Below are 20,975 nucleotides of genomic sequence, written 5' to 3'. Positions count from 1 at the left end.
TGGAGGAGTATCCTTTCCCCCCTTTAACCTAGGCCTCTACCTACAATTTTCACCCTCCGCCTTATTAACCTTCCTCACTTTCTGCGCACCTTTTTCCACTCTATCATTTCCCTTTCATCTCCTTACCAACTTCTCTGTCTGTTTTTTACTTTTCCTTCATTCCTCAAACCTCACTCTGCCCCTGCTCCCCCCCCTCTCTGCCTCCAGCTGTCCCTCTCTACCCTCACCCTAAAGCTACAGCCGGGGGCCCTTTGAACTCAGGTAGCTGCCCGAAATTCCACAATGTGACCCCTGAAAGCATGGTCAAAGAAAACATTTAAACTTGTAGTTACTATAGCGACATTCTTCCCTGGAGTCCAACAGTGAGGTCAAAGTGAAGGGGGGTTGATTAGGGTTGGGGATGTGGTAGGGACTGGGGGGAATGGGAGGGGAAATGGATCGGAGATCCTATTGAGTTCTTTAGGACTCCAAAGGACTCTGTCTTCCTGCTTTATAAGAGTTGAAGACTGAGGTCACCTCAGGTCCCATGTCCCAAGGTATCATTCTCTCCTCTCTCCCTGTAATGACAAGGCAGGAGGCCTGTAGGTGAGAACTTTATTTGTCCTACTTTTTACAATCCCTTCATCATAACTTAAGCATATGTGTCACGCTATGTCTTTCAGCGGCTGTATGCATTCAAGCGGATTCCCAGTTATCTTCATTTGCCTTCCAGAACAGCACTGAGGGCTTGTGTAGTTGAATGAGGAAATAGGATGCTCAGAAAAGTTTTCACATGTGGGACCTTGAAGAATGTTTGCCTGATACAGTATCAACATGTATTTTTACAATGCATACAATATGCTCAAACAAGAAAGGGAGATGTGGGTTTAGATAGTTTATACTGGAAAGTGATCAAAAGATTTAACAGTCACTTACAACAGAGAATAGGAGTTTTAGTTCCATGGGATGGAAATGCTGTGGTAATTTGTTTATTTGATCTGGTAGTCTTCTGTAAAAGATAATAGGTGGGCTCTATCACTTGGCAGTCGGCCATTTCACACACCCAAAGGGCCCTGGTGTGTGTGCGTGCGTGCATGTGTACGTGACGGTATGCCTTTGTACGTGCGTGCATGTGTACGTGGCGGTATGCCTTTGTACGTGCATGCATGTGTGTGTTTGTTTGCATGTGGTGGGAGATTCCCAAGCAAGTGTTTATGGAACAGCTGGCTTTAGCTAAACCTCCGTTTCTAGTTTATTATTCCAGGTTTATGGAAGGGGACTACTTTATTTAGGCTTATTTGTATTATTCCAGTGGTAAGATTTTTATCAGAGTGCCTGTGTTATTGCGGTTTTGTGGAGTTTACTTATCTTGGATGTATATTTTGCAAAAAACATTGTAGTGCAGAGTAAATGGAAAGCACTTCATTTGTTGCCTTTGTGAGCAATGTTTCACAGTACACAATCTAATTTCCCCTTAAATATCTCATGTTGGGAGGATGACAATGAGTTAATGTGTATGTACATGTTTGTTCAGCTGTAGATTTTACAATTTACTGCTGCAAAGGTTATTCCCCCCTATTACTACTGATCCACTAAACTATTTACAACTGCTAAACTCATTATCTAACTAATTTGAGTTAGTGCCAGCTCCAGCAATAAATATATTCAGACATGATCCCCACTGAGTTTAGCCATAGACTCTATTTTAAAATACCTCTGATCTCCACTAGAGGGAGTAAGTGTTATCAAACTTGTCCCAGCTATTTGAATGAGTCATATCAGAAGCACTACACATGTCCTACAAAGTATTGTTGTGGAGGACTGCACCTTTTTGGTCATTATCACATTTTGTGTTTTGTAATGAGTCAAAAGTGAATCACTGCATAGTTGTTGTGATACTTGAGGCCATCTGGTAGAGTTTTCCTTATTAGCTCATTTAAACTCTGTGAAGAAAAGAGGTGTCTGCCAGTGTTGTGTGAGTGAATAAGGCACTAGTTTCTGCAGAAACAGTTTAGATGATAACTCAGTAGAAGAAGGAATGTGATTGTCACTATTCTGTTGAGGTCCTTGTCTGTTCAGCATTGTAGGACTCAGGAAGCTCCCTATGACCTAGCCCCCCCTCCCGTCTTCTCTCCTCTCCACCTCATTCTCTCACCTACAGTTACAAAGACAATCTCCATCTCCTGTACAGTCCTTTTTCTGTGCTACCGTCCACTTCCACAGCTCCTCCCCCTTCTGCCTGTCCATAGGCGTATCATACATGTCCCGTCCTGGCTGACCCTTGAGCCCTGCGGTTCATCTGGTGCAGCAGGAGCAGAAAGAGGGCAGAGATGAGGAGGGCCACGCCTGCCATGATGAAGCCTGTCCCATAGTCACTCATCTTGTCTATAAGGAATCCTGGGTGAATGAAAGATGGGACACAATTATTACCATGTCCGTGCATGTATTGTCATCTTCCGTAATTATGGGATATAAGGAATGTGTTCCCCTCACTAAGGATTGCTTTCTATTGCCACATACTAAGCTGTTTAAGAACACCACAGGCCAACGAGTATATCTTGCTTCTAACCCTTCCTTTATGTTCGATTCGGCCTACACCGTTCATGTTCCGGGTCAATTTGACCCATACAGTAAGTACATCAAGCTCATAAATGTATGATTTTAATCTCCTAAAATGTATTTTCCGGTAGCTGAGAATGTCCTTTTTCATATGCTTTTTTTTCCCTGAGTTGATAGACCAGCTGTTCAATTATTTTTCCTAAATGTTTGATTACTGTACCAAAGTCATAATATAATCAAATTATAACATTTTATGACATCTATGTAATTTCTTGCACATGTTTTTGCCAAACATCAGATCACTGTCCCTCGGCCTTTGAATATCACAGGGAAACATACTTAATAATCATGGATATATCTTTACTGCACATAAGACCGTTAGACTCTAGCACAAAGGTCAAGGTCAAATTGACTTAAAATTGGATTCAGATCAGTGTTGCTGAGCTTCTGAGCATCATAGGGAAATCAAACATATTCTATGTGATCAGCATGGTTGCAACATTCCTGCTCAGAAAGAAGCTTGTTTCTAGGACACACTGCTCAAATGTTATGTACACCAAGGTAAACTTGTGGGTCAAATTCAAATCTGTGTTGCTCAACCTCTGAGCATCATAGAGAAATATACATACTGTATACATATACATACTTTATACATATATATACTGTATACATACTGTGCCTTGCGAAAGTATTCGGCCCCCTTGAACTTTGCGACCTTTTGCCACATTTCAGGCTTCAAACATAAATATATAAAACTGTATTTTTTTGTGAAGAATCAACAACAAGTGGGACACAATCATGAAGTGGAACGACATTTATTGGATATTTCAAACTTTTTTAACAAATCAAAAACTGAAAAATTGGGCGTGCAAAATTATTCAGCCCCCTTAAGTTAATACTTTGTAGCGCCACCTTTTGCTGTGATTACAGCTGTAAGTCGCTTGGGGTATGTCTCTATCAGTTTTGCACATCATTCCTCCTTGCAAAACAGCTCGAGCTCAGTGAGGTTGGATGGAGAGCATTTGTGAACAGCAGTTTTCAGTTCTTTCCACAGATTCTCGATTGGATTCAGGTCTGGACTTTGACTTGGCCATTCTAACACCTGGATATGTTTATTTTTGAACCATTCCATTGTAGATTTTGCTTTATGTTTTGGATCATTGTCTTGTTGGAAGACAAATCTCCATCCCAGTCTCAGGTCTTTTGCAGACTCCATAAGGTTTTCTTCCAGAATGGTCCTGTATTTGGCTCCATCCATCTTCCCATCAATTTTAACCATCTTCCCTGTCCCTGCTGAAGAAAAGCAGGCCCAAACCATGATGCTGCCACCACCATGGGCCAGGTCTTGGTAGATTTGAAGTGTGGTCTGATACTCCTTCCATTTCAATATTATCGCTTGCACAGTGCTCCTTGGGATGTTTAAAGCTTGGGAAAATCTTTTTGTATCCAAATCCGGCTTTAAACTTCTTCACAACAGTATCTCGGACCTGCCTGGTGTGTTCCTTGATCTTCATGATGCTCTCTGCGCTTTTAACGAACCTCTGAGATTATCACAGTGCAGGTGCATTTATACGGAGACTTGATTACACACAGGTGGATTGTATTTATCATCATTAGTCATTTAGGTCAACATTGGATCATTCAGAGATCCTCACTGAACTTCTGGAGAGAGTTTGCTGCACTGAAAGTAAAGGGGCTGAATAATTTTGCACACCTAATTTTTCCGTTTTTGATTTGTTAAAAAGGTTTGAAATATCCAATAAATGTCGTTCCACTTCATGATTGTGTCCCACTTGTTGTTGATTCTTCACAAAAAATACAGTTTATATCTTTATGTTTGAAGCCTGAAATGTGGCAAAAGGTCGCAAAGTTCAAGGGGGCCGAATACTTTCACAAGGCACTGTATATATATTATATATATATATATATATATATATATATATATATATATATATATATATATATATATATATATATATATATATATATATATATATATATATATATATATATATATATATATATATATATATATATAATGTGTTTTACAAGCTTGAGATACATACTTAGGAAAGTAAACTCAGCAATAAAAGACCCTGTCTTTCAAAGATCAAATTAAATCAAATCAAATGTATTTGTCACATACACATGGTTAGCAGATGTTAATGCGAGTGTAGCGAAATGCTTGTGCTTCTAGTTCCGACAATGCAGTAATAACCAACAAGTAATCTAACTAACAATTCCAAAACTACTGTCTTATACACAGTGTAAGGGGATAAAGAATATGTACATAAAGATATATGAATGAGTGATGAATGAGTGATGGTACAGAGCAGCATAGGCAAGATACAGTAGATGGTATCGAGTACAGTATATGCATATGAGATGAGTATGTAAACAAAGTGGCATAGTTAAAGTGGCTAGTGATACATGTATTACATAAGGATGCAGTCGATGATATAGAGTACAGTATATACGTATGCATATGAGATGAATAATGTAGGGTATGTAACATTATATTAGGTAGCATTGTTTAAAGTGGCGAGTGATATATTTTACATCATTTCCCATCAATTCCCATTGTTAAAGTGGCTGGAGTAGAGTCAGTGTCAGTGTGTTGGCAGCAGCCACTCAATGTTAGTGGTGGCTGTTTAACAGTCTGATGGCCTTGAGATAGAAGCTGTTTTTCAGTCTCTCGATCCCAGCTTTGATGCACCTGTACTGACCTCTCCTTCTGGATGATAGCGGGGTGAACAGGCAGTGGCTCGGGTGATAGTTGTCCTTGATGATCTTTATGGCCTTCCTGTAACATCGGGTGGTGTAGGTGTCCTGGAGGGCAGATAGTTTGCCCCCGGTGATGCGTTGTGCAGACCTCACTACCCTCTGGAGAGCCTTGCGGTTGTGGGCGGAGCAGTTGCCGTACCAGGCGGTGATACAGCCCGCCAGGATGCTCTCGATTGTGCATCTGTAGAAGTTTGTGAGTGCTTTTGGTGACAAGCCGAATTTCTTCAGCCTCCTGAGGTTGAAGAGGCGCTGCTGTCTGTGTGAGTGGACCAATTCAGTTTGTCTGTGATGTGTATGCCGAGGAACTTAAAACTTACTACCCTCTCCACTACTGTTCCATCGATGTGGATAGGGGGGTGTTCCCTCTGCTGTTTCTTGAAGTCCACAATCATCTCCTTAGTTTTGTTGACGTTGAGTGTGAGGTTATTTTCCTGACACCACACTCCGAGGGCCCCCACCGACTCTCTGTAGGCCGTCTCGTCGTTGTTGGTAATCAAGCCTACCACTGTTGTGTCGTCCGCAAACTTGATGATTGAGTTGGAGGCGTGCGTGGCCACGCAGTCGTGGGTGAACAGGGAGTACAGGAGAGGGCTCAGAACGCACCCTTGTGGGGCCCCAGTGTTGAGGATCAGCGGGGTGGAGATGTGTTGCCTACCCTCACCACCTATGTTTGTGTTACTCCATGTGTAACTCTGTGTTGTTGAATGTGTCGAACTACTTTACTTTATCTTGGCCTGGTCGCTATTGCCTTCCTGGTTAAATCAAGGTGAAATAAACAAATAAATCAAAATGTAAGAATGCTTAAACACCATATTACCCTCCAAACTCGTCATTAAGCTCGAGACCCAGGGTCTCGACCCCGCCCTGTGCAACTGGGTCCAGGACTTCCTGACGGGCCGCCCCCAGGTGGTGAGGGTAGGATACAACATCTCCACCCCGCTGATCCTCAAAATTGGGGCCCCACAATGGTGCGTTCTCAGCCCTCTCCTGTACTCCCTGTTCACCCATGACTGCATGGCCATGCAAGCCTCCAACTCAATCATCAAGTTTGCAGACGATACTACAGTGGTAGGCTTGATTACCAACAACGACGAGACGGCCTACAGGGAGGAGATGAGGGCCCTCGGAGTGTGGTGTCAGGTAAATAACCTCACACTCAACATCAACAAAACAAAGGAGATGATCGTGGACTTCAGGAAACAGCAGAGGGAGTAGAAGCACAAGCATTCCGCTACACTCACATTAACATCTGCAAACCATGTGTGTGTGACAAATCAAATTTGGTTTGATTTGGTGGAAAAATTACTTAAAATAGTATTTTAGTGATTTCAAATTCTGTTCCAGGTCAAATTTCCCCGGAAAATAAGGGAAGAGATAATCAACATAACACTTGGATTTAGCTACATTTTCTGTATCTTAATAGCCTTGTAAATGAACTTGAAACAGAATTTGGTGATCTGATATTTTGATACTGTGCTAATCCAGAGCTTTAATTGTGTTGATAATGATCCCTGGGCTATAGTCTCTCTGCTAAGCCCCCCCCCCTCTCTTTCTCAGCAGTAGTGTTTAATCAGAGGAAGGAGTAATGGAGAAAGAGAGAGAGAAAGGACTTCCGGCAACTGGCTGGAACTGAAATCTGGCCGAGAAACAATATGGTTCCCCCTTACAAACTGGATCAGACCTACATTAATTTACAAAGCAATTACACGGATCGTTATGATACAGTGAGAACTACATTCCTTCCTCCTGAAATCCAGACTCTCCAACTTCAACAACTCACAACTCTTCTCTATTACTGACAGGAAAATTATAAACTCGGTTAATTGTCTCCTGGAATAGCTATAGCCACAATTAATGTCATGTTTTTTCTTTGGTGACCGGGCCAGAGTTTGACATAAGAGGTTTTTCCACCTGATGTAGTGTTGAAGGTGCTCTGAGGCAAAACACTTTCTGGCATGAACTGTGTGGTGCAAAGCCAAGACCTGATTTGGCAGCCTATATTTACTGCTATTGTTTAGACCAGAGGGGCAAAATATCAACACCTTAGTAATCAACCCCAAATGCTATGGTTATCAGAGCCTTTCTGAAGGCAGTGGAGCACATCTATTATACTGTTGGTATTCTTCCACTATGTTGTATTGTGTGTTTTTGGTTTGTGATCCAACAGAGTTAACATTTAAGAGTACCTTTGCTATTTATATTTTTACCCAATGCTGTGCATGCAGTTGTTCACAAGGTCTTTGAAGAATCATGATCTGTGAAACATTATTTTACATTCAGACAAAGAGCTGGAGTGGAGTGTGTGTGCTGGAAGAGGAAGTCAATGGAGAGGAAACCCATCCCAGAGAAAAACATTTATTATGGGGTCAATAGCCCATGAAATTAAATGTAAAGCACAATGATATACAGTGGGGAGAACAAGTATTTGACACACTGCCGATTTTGCAGGTTTTCCTACTTAAAAAGCATGTAGAGGTCTGTAATTTGTATCATAGGTACACTTCAACTGTGAGAGATGGAATCTAAAAAAAATCAGGTAAATCACATTGTATGATTTTTAAATAATTAATTAGCATTTTATTGCATGACATAAGTATTTGATCACCTACCAACCAGTAAGAATTCCGGCTCTCACAGACCTATTCGTTTTTCTTTAAGAATCTCTCCTGTTCTCCACTCATTACCTGTATTAACTGCACCTGTTTGAACCCGTTACCTGTATAAAAGACACCTGTCCACACACTTAATCAAACAGATTCCAACCTCTCCACAATGGCCAAAACCAGAAAGCTGTGTAAGGACATCAGGGATAAAATTGTAGACCTGCACAAGGCTGGGATGGGCTACAGGACAATAGGCAAGCAGCTTGGTGAGAAGGTAACAACTGTTGGCGCAATTATTAGAAAATGGAAGAAGTTAAAGATGATGGTCAATCACCCTCGGTCTGGTGCTCCATGCAAGATCTCACCTCGTGGGGCATCAATGATCATGAGGAAGGTGAGGGATCAGCCCAGATCTACACGGCAGGACCTGGTCAATGACCTGAAGAGAGCTGGGACCACAGTCTAAAAAGAAACATTAGTTACACACTACGCCATCATGGATTAAAATCCTGCAGCGCACGCAAGGTCCCCCTGCTCAAGCCAGCGCATGTCCAGGCCAGTCTGAAGTTTGCCAATGACCATCTGGATGATCCAGAGGAGGAATAGGAGGAGGTCATGTGGTCTGATGAGACAAAAATAGAGCTTTTTGGTCCAAACTCCACTCGCCATTTTTGGAGGAAGAAGAAGGATGAGTACAACCCCAAGAACACTATCCCAACCGTGAAGCATGGAGGCGGAAATATAATTTTTTGGGGATGCTTTTCTGCAAATGGGACAGGACGACTGCACCATATTGAGGTGAGGATGGATGGGGCCATGTATCGCGAGATCTTGGCCAACAACCTCCTTCCCTCAGTAAGAACATTGAAGAGGGGTTGTGGCTGGGTCTTCCAGCATGACAACGACCCAAAACACACAGCCAGGGCAACAGCATCTCAAAGTCCTGGAGTGGCCTAGCCAGTCTCCAGACCTGAACTCAATAGAAAATCTTTGGAGGGAGCTGAAAGTCCGTATTGCCCAGCGACAGCCCCGAAACCTAAAGGATCTGGAGAAGGTCTGTATGGAGGAGTGGGCCAAAATCCCTGCTGCAGTGTGTGCAAACCTGGTCAAGAACTATAGGAAACGTATGATCTCTGTAATTGCAAACAAAGGTTTCTGTACCAAATATTAAGTTCTGCTTTTCTGATGTATCAAATACTTATGTCATACAATAAAATGCAAATTAATTACTTAAAAATCATACAATGTGATTTTCTGGATTATTGTTTTAGATTCTCTCTCACAGTTGAAATGTACCTATGATACAAATTACAGACCTCTACATGCTTTATAAGTAGGAAAACCTGCAAAATCGGCAGTGTATCAAATACTTGTTCTCCCCACTGTATATTTGTGCACTGTCTCTGAATATAGAATCTCTGTATATGAATGTTAGTAAAAGCCATCATCTACTGGAGGAGAAGGAAGAGCTCAAATCCCTCAATGGTTAGCTACATGAAGTTATGTTCAATTAAAACCAGAACATGGTTACAGTAATCACACGGTTCATAACTTAAGATTACATTTTCTATAAGCAAATGCCTTTTGGAATTGCACAACCAGAGACAAGGTCATAAAGAATACCCTTGAGCTAATGACAGATGAGCTCACCTGCGATGGGCGGCCCCAGGAGGCCACCGCTGCTGCGGATGAGCATGAAGAAGCCGAGGGCACTCCCCAGCCGCTGCACGCCTACCACCTCAGCCAGCACGGTGATGTGGATGGAGACGGTGGCCCCGTACACCAGGCCATAGGCTGAACTGAAGGCAGCCAGCTCAAGGAAGGAGGAGGCGAGGGGACACAGCAGCAGGACTATACCCAGCAAGATCACAGTGGCAGTCAGCTGCTGCACCATCTCCACTAGATGCAGGTTGGCCACCCAGCCAAAGAACACCCGGCCCGTAAGGTCCAGAACTGCTGAGATGGACATGAGGGCAGTCGCCTGATACTCATCCACTCCCTGGCTCCGGGCATAGGGCACAAGGAAGAGGGCCGGGGCAAAAAAGCCCAAAGCAGCAAACACCCCGAACATGGAGTAGACCATGAAGCGGGGGTTGGTGATGAGTGTGTAGTCCACGTAGCGCAGGACTTTGCTCCATAGTTCAGCCTTTCTGGCCTTTTGGGCTTGGACCTTGCCTGTCCGCTCCACTGTCCCCTCAGAGCTGGATTTAGTCTGGGGCAAGGCATCCAGCGTCAAGTCTCCTTCCTCCTCTCTGACCTCCTTGGGAGGCAGCTTAGTGGGGGTGTTCAGGGGGCGCAGTAACATCCCACAAACACACAGGTTGAGCTGCAGGCCCCCCAGCACCAACATGGCCCCCCTCCAGGAGTAGTGGTCCACCAGCAGCTGGAACAGTGGAGTAAACAGGAAGGTGATGATGCACTCTCCTGCGCTGGCCAAGGCGTTGGCCATGGGCCTCCTCTTCTCAAAATACCAGCCCACCATGGTCACTGTGGGGGTCCAGGTCAGGGCATAACCAAAACCTGCAGGGCAAGTAAAGACCACAGCACTGTGTGTGGGACTGGAGGAATAATTAATTTAAGGAAAGATTGGGATTGGGGGGTTGAACTTATTAGAAACATAGTTAAATTGTAGTCAATTCTCATAAATCACGAACAGAATGCATCAATGATTCGTATTTCCTTCAACTTTCTGAAGAAGTAATGTCTGTTTCAATGCGCCTGTGTGATATTGTGTAGCCAGTTAGCATGCCTAAACAGTCATTTCTAAAAATGCTTTCCCCGAAAACCTTCTCAATGAAATGTTGACTAGGCCTACCTAGCAGAATGATATCATGAGTATTTGTATCATCGGGTGGGCATTTGTTTTGCAAACTCTTCCCATCACATGAAACACCGCTACAAGAACCGCTAGCTTCAAACTCAATGGTTTCTAGCTGGTGCACAGTTGAATTAAAGGTCATCTTCACCTTTACCCCCCCAAAAAATATGATTTTCCCCAGCCCTCTCCTGATTTAGTGTAAACATTATTGTGGCCTTATAATATCAAATGTGGTTATTTTTTTCATTTTTAAAAAGTGTGTTGTTGAGAGTGAAAAACAGAAAAAAATGGGGAAAAATCCCAGGCCTGGAATAACGAATCTGAGAAAATGGAATTTGGCAAAAAAATATAAATAATGTTAATTACCATGTTCTATGTATTCCTGTCTGGGGAGACTGAGATTAACATTACATGTCATGATAAACCTTAAGCGCAGACCAAAGAGCCCAACTCCCCCTGCCCTAGGACACTATTTTCTCTATCTATTGCGGTTTAGAAAGTAAGGAGTATTGAGATGAATTAAATGCGTATTATCTACTTGTTATTCACATCAACAACAAAAAACTAAAAAAAGTGAAAAAAATGTTTTATCACTTTTTGGGTCCTAAATAATTTGCATACCTGATCTATGTGTGTTTGTACTTACCGGTTAGGAGCCCAACAGTGATGTAAAGTTGAACCAGGTTCTGTGTGTAAGCCCCAGCCACCATCCCCACACAGCTCAGTAGACCCCCTATCATCACCACGGCCCGGTGGCTGTAGCGAGCACTCAGAGCAGACGCCATGGGGGCTAGACAAGGAAACACAGGACAGACAGTCAGACTCAGCATCAACACTTTGTGAAAGATGTATGCAGCCAAGAGTTCTCAACTGATGTGAAGTTTACAGTGCTGATTACATTTCCATATTCTATTGTAATCCTGTTAGTCTGCGCTCTCATCTGATTGAAACTAGTTTGATTCATTTATCCGTTTCTCATCAACACATCTACGTGCTCTTCATGTACACTCCATTTCTCTTATAGATTTGTTTTCTTGTGGTTTTTACTCTTTGACTGAGGTGGCATCAATTACACACTTCGAAAACTCAGGTCAGAAATGAGAGTGGTGAGCTTCAGCAAAACATTGTGCTTCTAGAGTGGGGGTAACTAGGCGATTTATTTTTGCTTTTTCTTAAAATTTCATGCACAAGATTACTTTCTAATATATCACTTAACAACACTACAGCTAGCAAGATGGAATGTTAATGGGATGAATGGCCAAAATAAACGAGCGGCCTGCTTAGATTCCTTTTGTAGACATAACGTTTATGTTATATTTATTCAAGAGTCGCACCTAAAATAATCTGATGCCCAAAGATTTGCAAAAAGGCATTATATTGCAGTGTCATCTTCTGTAGATCCCAAAACTCGTGGCTCCCTTGTTGTCATGAGACGTAGTGTAACATGGACTGTTCTGGGAAAATATGGTAGCGCTGACGGTAGGAAATCATATACAGTGCCTTGCGAAAGTATTCGGCCCCCTTGAACTTTGCGACCTTTTGCCACATTTCAGGCTTCAAACATAAAGATATAAAACTGTATTGTTTTGTGAAGAATCAACAATAAGTGGGACACAATTATGAAGTGGAACGACATTTATTGGATATTTTAAACTTTTTTAACAAATCAAAAACTGAAAAATTGGGCGTGCAAAATTATTCAGCCCCCTTAAGTTAATACTTTGTAGCGCCACCTTTTGCTGCGATTACAGCTGTAAGTCGCTTGGGGTATGTCTATCAGTTTTGCACATCGAGAAACTGAAATTTTTTCCCATTCCTCCTTGCAAAACAGCTCAAGCTCAGTGAGGTTGGATGGAGAGCATTTGTGAACAGCAGTTTTCAGTTCTTTCCACAGATTCTCGATTGGATTCAGGTCTGGACTTTGACTTGGCCATTCTAACACCTGGATATGTTTATTTTTGAACCATTCCATTGTAGATTTTGCTTTATGTTTTGGATCATTGTCTTGTTGGAAGACAAATCTCCGTCCCAGTCTCAGGTCTTTTGCAGACTCCATAAGGTTTTCTTCCAGAATGGTCCTGTATTTGGCTCCATCCATCTTCCCATCAATTTTAACCATCTTCCCTGTCCCTGCTGAAGAAAAGCAGGCCCAAACCATGATGCTGCCACCACCATGTTTGACAATGGGGATGGTGTGTTCAGGGTGATGTGCTGTGTTGCTTTTACGCCAAACATAACATTTTGCATTGTTGCCAAAAAGTTCAATTTTGGTTTAATCTGACCAGAGCACCTTCTTCCACATGTTTGGTGTGTCTCCCAGGTGGCTTGTGGCAAACTTTAAATGACACTTTTTATGGATATCTTTAAGAAATGGCTTTCTTCTTGCCTCTCTTCCATAAAGGCCAGATTTGTGCAATATACGACTGATTGTTGTCCTATGGACAGAGTCTCCCACCTCAGCTGTAGATCTCTGCAGTTCATCCAGAGTGATCATGGGCCTCTTGGCTGCATCTCTAATCAGTCTTCTCCTTGTATGAGCTGAAAGTTTAGAGGGACGGCCAGGTCTTGGTAGATTTGAAGTGTGGTCTGATACTGCTTCCATTTCAATATTATCGCTTGCACAGTGCTCCTTGGGATGTTTAAAGCTTGGGAAATATTTTTGTATCCAAATCTGGCTTTAAACTTCTTCACAACAGTATCTCGGACCTGCCTGGTGTGTTCCTTGTTCTTCATGATGCTCTCTGCGCTTTTAACGGACCTCTGAGACTATCACAGTGCAGGTGCATTTATACGGAGACTTGATTACACACAGGTGGATTGTATTTATCATCATTAGTCATTTAGGTCAACATTGGATCATTCAGAGATCCTCACTGAACTTCTGGAGAGAGTTTGCTGCACTGAAAGTAAAGGGGCTGAATAATTTTGCACGCCCAATTTTTCAGTTTTTGATTTGTTAAAAAAGTTTGAAATATCCAATAAATGTTGTTCCACTTCATGATTGTGTCCCACTTCTTGTTGATTCTTCACAAAAAAATACAGTTTTATATCTTTATGTTTGAAGCCTGAAATGTGTCAAAAGGTCGAAAAAGTTCAAGGGGGCCGAATACTTTCACAAGGCACTGTGTCATATAACAAAACTGCAATCTTAGGTAGGAAATTGACTTTCACATCAGTATATGCTCCAACCCAGTATGATCCTACTTTAAAAAATAAAAAAATCTAACCGTGTTGGTGGCAAATATTACAGGTTTTTCTCTGACCATACGTGCGGATATGAATGCCATTTTATTAACTTTGGCCACCAATCTCAAATGGCTTTCACACATCTCACTGACATATTCCTACGTCTAGACAATTTCGTTTTTACTCTGCTAGACATAAATTCTACTCCAGAATAGATTACATTCTATCTTCCAACACTGCATACTCAGATATTCATAATGCATCGATATGCACATGTCCACTTTCTGATCTTAGCTTTGTCAGAGCATCATGCCGGCATTTCAATGTAACGTTAAACAATAACAAACCATTTTGTACTCTATTTCAAAACTAACTAGTTTAATTAACACAGATTGTTGGGTCTGTTGAAGATGTCCTTATCCAGCTCAACATTCAACACCATAGTGCCTTCCAAGCTCATTAATAAGCTAAGGACCCTGGGACTGAAAACCTCCCTCTGCAACTGGATCCTGGACTTCCTGACAGGATAACCCCAGGTGGTGAGGGTAGGCAACAACTTATCCGCCACGCTGACCCTCAATACGGGGGACCTCTTAAGGGTGCATTCTTAATCCCCTCCTGTACTGTTACCCCACAACTGCGTGTCCAAGCACGACTCCAACACCATTATTAAGTTTGCCCAACGACACTACGGTGGTAGGCCTGATCACCGACGACGATGAGACAGCCTATAGGAAGGAGGTCAGAGACCTGGCAGTGTGGTGCCAGGACAACAACCTCTACCTCAACGTCAGCAAAACAAAGGAGTTGATTGTGGGCACAGGAAATGGAGGGCTGAGCATGCCCCCATTCACATCGACAGGGGTGCAATGGAGCGGGTTGAGAGCTTCAAGTTCCACATCACTAAGGATCTATCGTGGTCCAAACACACCAACACAATTGTGAAGAGGGCATGACAACGCCTCTTCCCACTCAGGATGATGAAAATGTTTTGCATGGGCACTCAGATCCTCAAAAAGTTATACAGCTGCACCATTGAAAGCATCTTGACTGGCTGCATCACCACATGGTATGGCAACGGCTTGGTATCCTACCGCAAGGTGCTATAGAGGGTAATGCGGATGGCCCAGTACATCACGGGGTCCAAGCTCCCTGGCATTTAGGACTATACCATGCGGTGTCAGAGGAAGTCCCTAAAAATTGTCAACGACTCCAGCCACCCAAGTCAAAGACCGTTCTCTCTGTTACTGTTTGGCAAACTGTACCGAAGTCTGGAATCAAACAGGACCCTGAACATACATAAGACTGCTAAATAGTTAATCAAATAGCTACCCTGACTATCTGCACTGACGCTTTTTGTAATAGCTTTTTTGACTCGTTATATACGCTGCTAGTACTGTTAATTTTCTGTCACTTTATTCCTAGTTATATTTACACTACCGGTCAAAGGTTTTATAACACCTACTCATTCAAGGGTTTTTCTTTATTTGTACTATTTTCTACATTGGGCTTTTTAACCAAAAAGAAGAGTGATGGAGTGCTGCATCAGATGACCTGGCCTCCACAATCCCCCAACCTCAACCAAATTGAGATGGTTTGGGATGAGTCGGACCACAGAGTGAAGGAAAAGCAGCCAACAAGTGCTCAGCATATGTGGGAACTCCTTCAAGACTGTTGTAAAAACATTCCAGGGGAAGCTGGTTGAGAGAATGCCAAGAGTGTGCAAAGCTGTCATCAAGGCAATGGGTGGTTATTTGAAGAATCTCAAATATAAAATATATATTTTGATTTGTTTAACACTTCTTTGGTTACTACATGATTCCATACGTGTTATTTCAGTTGTGATGTCTACACTATTATTATACAATGTAGAAAACAGTAAAAATAAAGAAAAACCCTTGAATGAGTAGGTGTGTCCAAACTTTTGACTGGTACTGTAGGTGTCCCTACATCACCCTGGCTAAAGCTGTCAGCTGCTTACAACTCTATACTGACACCTGGTGGCTATTATCTCAGAAGACTGACATGAAATGTTTATACATTTATTTAACCTTTATTTAACCAGGTGGGCCAGTTGAGAAGTTCTAATTTACAACTGCGACTTGGCCAAGATAAAGCAAAACAGTGCAACAAAAACAACACAGAGTTACAAATGGTCTAAACAGACGTACAGTCAATAACACAATAGAAAAATCTCTATACAGTGTGTGCAAATGAAGGAAGGAGGTAAGGCAATAAATAGGCCAATTGTGGCAAAGTAATTACAATTTAGCAATTAAACACTGCAGGGATATATGTGCAGATGAGGATGTGCAAGTAGAACTACTGGTGTAGAAAAGAGCAGAAAAACAAAAACAAATATGGGGATGAGGTAGGTAGTTGGTTGGATGGGCTATTTACAGGTGGGCTGTGTACAGCTGCAGCGATCACTAAGCTGCTCTGACAGCTGACGCTTGAAGTTAGTGAGGGAGTTATGTCTCCAACTTCAGTGGTTTTTGCAATTCGTTCTAGTCATTGGCAGCAGAGAATTAGAAGGAAAGGCAGCCAAAGGAGGTGTTGGCTTTAGGGATGACCAGTGAAATATACCTGCTGGAGCGCGTGCTACGGGTGGGTGTTGCTATGGTGACCAATGAGCTGAGATAAGGTGGAGCTTTACCAAGCAAAGACTTATAGATTACCTGGAGCCAGAGGGTTTGGCAATGAATATGTAGAGAGGACCAGCCAACAAGAGCATACAGGTTGTAGTGGTGGGTACTATGTGGGGCTTTGGTGACAAAACTGATGGCCCAAGAATTTAACCCTGTGGCACCCCCATAAAGACTGCCAGAGGTCCGGACAACAGGCCCTCTGATTTGACACACTGAACTCTATCTAACAAGTAGTTAGTGAACCACACCAGCCAGTCATTAGAAAAACCAAGGCTTTTGAGTCTGCTGATAAGAATACAATGATTGACAGAGTCGACAGCCTTGGCCAGGTCGATGAAGACGGCTGCACAGTAATGTCTTTTATCGATGACGATTATGATGTCATAAACATAAACTGACATAAACATGTAGTAGAAATGAGTATAGTAGTAATAGTCAAAGAAATGTCCAGAAGGGTTGGAGCCTTTATTTAGATCCATGTTTGCCTTGAATAATACTAGTTTAACTCACTCAGATTTCACTTTAAAGAAAGTCCAATTTCACTGGACAAGTTAAGGACAATTCAAGGAAAATCATGTCTTAATTGCCTTCGATCAAGGTTCTCACCTCCACAGTGTATGGTTGCCACAGCAATGGATGTAATCCAGGAGGTTCCTGTTGCTGTGGCCTCAAAGTAGCCGTGGATCTCCATGTAGAACACTCCGAAGGCCTTGATCACTCCAAAGGTCAGCCCAAACACCAGGAAGCAGGCCAGCAGGATGAACCATCCGTAGCCTCCATCAGGGGGGCCCACTGTAAGCTGCTGTCGGTACTGCACAGTCCCACTCTTCACTGGGGAGTCCATCTCCAAGCTTAGGCTGACATGCTCTTCTCAAGCATCTATGGTAAGATACAGTAATAGATAAGATAATATCAATTTGTTCTTATATCTGCCAATCCCGTTTAAACAGGTGTTGTGATTTCACCTTTATTTAACCAGGTAAGCCAGTTGAGAACAAGTTCTAATTTACAACTGCAACCTGGTCAAGATAAAGTAAAGAAGTGTGACAAAAACAACACAGTTACAAATGGGATAAACAAATGTACAGTCAAAAAACAATAGAAAAGTCTATATACAGTGTGTGCAAATGTAGTAAGATTAGGTTAGGTAAGGCAATAAATAGACCATAATATTGAATAAGATATGTCTCCAACGTCAGTGATTTTTGCAATTCGTTCCAGTCATTGGCAACAGAGTACTGGAAGGAAAGGCGGCCAAAGGAGGAGTTGGCTTTGGGGATTACCAATGAAATATACCTGCTGGAGCGAGTGCTACGGGTGGGTGCTGCTATCCTGACCAGGGAGCTGAGATAAGGCGGGGCTTTACCTAGCAAAGATTTATAGATGACCTGGAGCCAGTGGGTTTCGCAATGAATATGATGTGAGGGCCAGCCAACGAGAGCATACAGGTCGCAGTGGTGGGTAGTATTTGGGGCTTTGGTAACAAAACGGATGGCACTGTGATAGACTGCATCCAATTTGCTGAGTAGAGTGTTGGAGGCTATTTTGTAAATGACATCGCCGAAGTCAAGGATCGGTAGGATAATCAGTTTTACGAGGGTATGTTTGGCAGCATGAGTGAAGGAGGCTTTGTTGCGAAATAGGATATATTCTAGATTTAATTTTGGATTGGAGATGCTTAATGTGAGTCTGGAAGGAGAGTTTACAGTGTAACCAGACACCTAGGTATTTGTAGTTGTCAACATATTCTAAATCAGAACCTTCCAGAGTAGTGTTGCTAGTCGGGCAGGCAGGTGCAGGCATCGATTGGATAAAGAGCATGCATTTGATTTTACTTGCATTTAAGAGCAGTTGAGGCCACGGAAGGAGTGTTGTATGGCATTGAACCTCGTCTGGAGGTTTGTTAACACAATATCCAAAAAAGGGCCAGATGTATACAGAATGGTGTCATCTGCGTAGAGGTGGATTAGAGAATCACCAGCAGCAAGAGCGACATCATTGATGTATACAGATAAAAGAGTTGGCCCGAGATTTGAACCCTGTGGCACCCCCATAGAGACTGCCAGAGGTCCGGACAACAGCCCCTCCGATTTGACACACTGAACTCTATCTGAGAAGAAGTTTGTGAACCAGGCGAGAATCATTTGAGAAACCAAGGCTGTTGAGTCTGCCGATAAGAATGCGGTGATTGACAGAGTCGAAAGCCTGGCCAGGCTGATGAAGACGGCTGCACAGTATTGTCTAACCTTTCGATAGAGGTTATGATATCATTTAGGACCTTGAGCGTGGCTGAGGTGCACCAATGACCAGCTCGGAAATCAGATTGCATAGCGGAGAAGGTACGGTGGTCTTAGACAATGATCTCAGTGCTATTACACATGTAACTTGACCTTAGTTTCATCACTTATTGCCTCACAATAGCAAGACATGAATGAATCATTATCACACCTTACAATGTCCATTTTGTGGAATTATCAGTCTTGTTATTAAAGCTCCCTCACAGTCATGCTGATTCCTACGTAAATTAGCCTTTGAGTGACCAAAACATCACCCATAATATTTTTATGTACTTTTTTTTTCTTTTTTCTCTCATGTCAAACTATCAGGAAGTCTGAAAAGAGTGGGAGGGGAGCAAATAGTCTGAATGGGCGGGGAGCTCAACTTTTACTGACAGTTCTTTGAATTGCCTACGTCAAGCAATGTGTGCTCGATGCTGCAGTAAGATCGCCTCAAGCAAATTTGCTGATACACAAAGAACTCAAACAAATTGAAATTGCAACATCCAGTCCTGTCATACATCACGGTTTCACTGTTCACGACCTTTAAGTAATCTACACCAGAGTATAACAGATGTGTGAAGTGCAGCCTTCAGCACAGCATTATTATTGCCATCTGAAATAGTTGCCAGCTTCGCTGAACTCCAGAGATATTGCCAGAACTTTAAATAGCTGAAATATTACATTGCAATTTATTTTAATTGTTGCAACAGGTGTTATGAGATAACATACACCCCCTGAAAAAGTCACTGACCTGCCGTTACCAGAAGTACAGTATGAGAGCTACTGTATGGATGGTTTAGCTGTCATAGTGGTCCGATGAGTGGTTGGCTCAGTCAGTCCCGATCTGTAGGTAGAAAGATCACACTGACACTCACTAGCACAGACACCACATTAATTCTCCGCTAGGATACAAAGGTTAAAGATGGGGCAGGGTGGGGGGGGTTGCAATACGTCACTCTACAAGGAGCTGGACTAATATAGTTCATGAACATAGTTGAGCATGCAAAGATCATCTGCAGAGGACTTCATATAAAATATTGGCAACTTTGCATTATAGAAGGAATAAGGGGTTTATCAGGCCAGTATGACCATTACCTTTAACCAGCCTCTCACTCTGCTGCCTAACACTAGTAAAAATGAGTCCAATGCCGGTCGTTATTTACATGTACATGTATATCAGTATGGGCAAATGATATTGCCATCCTCAGGTTCATACAAACTTGGCAGAGAGACATGTTATGATCACAGGTTCATGGTTGCTAGCTAGGCCACGTGTAGACTGCCACAGTACCAAAGTGCAATGCAATATGTCAGTATACTGTCTAAAGGACATTGATTGGTCTCATTTTGCATTCCTGTTCAGTCATTTTGTTGTATTTTTATGGGTACAGTGTTTTCCCGTGTTTTCATAACTTGTGCATGCTACTCTGTTATTCAACCCAATGATTCCAAAGGTGTTGTTATCACAGGTTGATGATTACAAAACCAGGGCCTCTGTCACAAGCACTGGTCATGTCCCTACGCACGGTAACTGTAACCTCATGTAACTCAGCCAAACAAGAGGACTCTCATAACCAGGCCAGACATATTCAACCCATTCCTAGCATATCTTTGTGTAAGGACAGCCGCATGCATAAGTCTGTGCCTTCAGATTTTTCTACTCTGTTATCCTGTTTGCGCCAGAGGGAAAGAGGTGCTCTCTCCTCTGATAATATGGTGTTCTGTATGCTAAATGAGCAATAGAGACTGAGTTACTGGGTTACTGGTAGCACTGACTGTACAGTTGTCAGACCAGCTATATTTAATCACAGATTAGACCCTAGCAGTTTACCTGTACCTCAGAGGGGGACTGTGATGTGGTGTGCTGGGAAGGAAGGCCAAATCTGTCCCCAAGAAAACATACAGCTTTGAACTGGATGAGAAAGTTAGTATTTTCAGTATTGATTAATGAAGCTTTTGCTGAATACTTTGTTTTTGTCGAACTTTGCTTTGTTCCACTGTCTCACATCTTTTACTTAACCCACTGAGCCAGACTAGTGCTAAAATAGCATAATTTCTCACTCCAAGGGATTCTGGTAACAAAACATTTTATGTAGTGTCATAATTAGCTATGAGGGAT

The 20,975-nt window shown here is 42.5% G+C and overlaps 1 protein-coding gene across 1 annotated transcript; it reads right to left on the bottom strand.

Annotated features, from left to right (window-relative positions):
• Positions 1–577: 577 nt before the first annotated feature.
• Positions 578–19,733, bottom strand: si:dkey-246g23.4 (uncharacterized protein LOC559426 homolog). The gene is made up of 5 exons (XM_046352574.1): positions 19,608–19,733; positions 17,184–17,456; positions 11,390–11,533; positions 9,576–10,445; positions 578–2,376 (listed from the first exon to the last, which is right to left on the bottom strand). Exons 2-5 carry the CDS (start codon positions 17,419–17,421, stop codon positions 2,234–2,236), a joined length of 1,395 nt encoding a protein of 464 aa, XP_046208530.1. The 5' UTR covers positions 17,422–17,456; positions 19,608–19,733; the 3' UTR covers positions 578–2,233.
• Between the last annotated feature and the right edge of the window lie 1,242 nt (positions 19,734–20,975).

The sequence above is a fragment of the Oncorhynchus gorbuscha genome, linkage group LG01 (assembly GCF_021184085.1).
Source record: "Oncorhynchus gorbuscha isolate QuinsamMale2020 ecotype Even-year linkage group LG01, OgorEven_v1.0, whole genome shotgun sequence".
In the NCBI taxonomy this organism is placed as follows: Eukaryota; Metazoa; Chordata; class Actinopteri; order Salmoniformes; family Salmonidae; genus Oncorhynchus; species Oncorhynchus gorbuscha.
Note: the sequence above shows the minus strand (reverse complement) of the source record. Positions and strands in the feature narration are given on the sequence as shown.

What these genes read in the sequence shown, in the direction of transcription:
- si:dkey-246g23.4 (XM_046352574.1), bottom strand. Translation starts at nt 17,421, where the DNA reads ATGGACTCCCCAGTGAAGAGTGGGACTGTGCAGTACCGACAGCAGCTT. An exon ending in GGCAACCATACACTGTGGAG is followed by an intron (nt 11,534 to 17,183) that starts GTGAGAACCTTG and finishes TTCCTTGTCTAG; the next exon opens with CCCCCATGGCGTCTGCTCTG. An exon ending in CACTGTTGGGCTCCTAACCG is followed by an intron (nt 10,446 to 11,389) that starts GTAAGTACAAAC and finishes CTTGCCCTGCAG; the next exon opens with GTTTTGGTTATGCCCTGACC.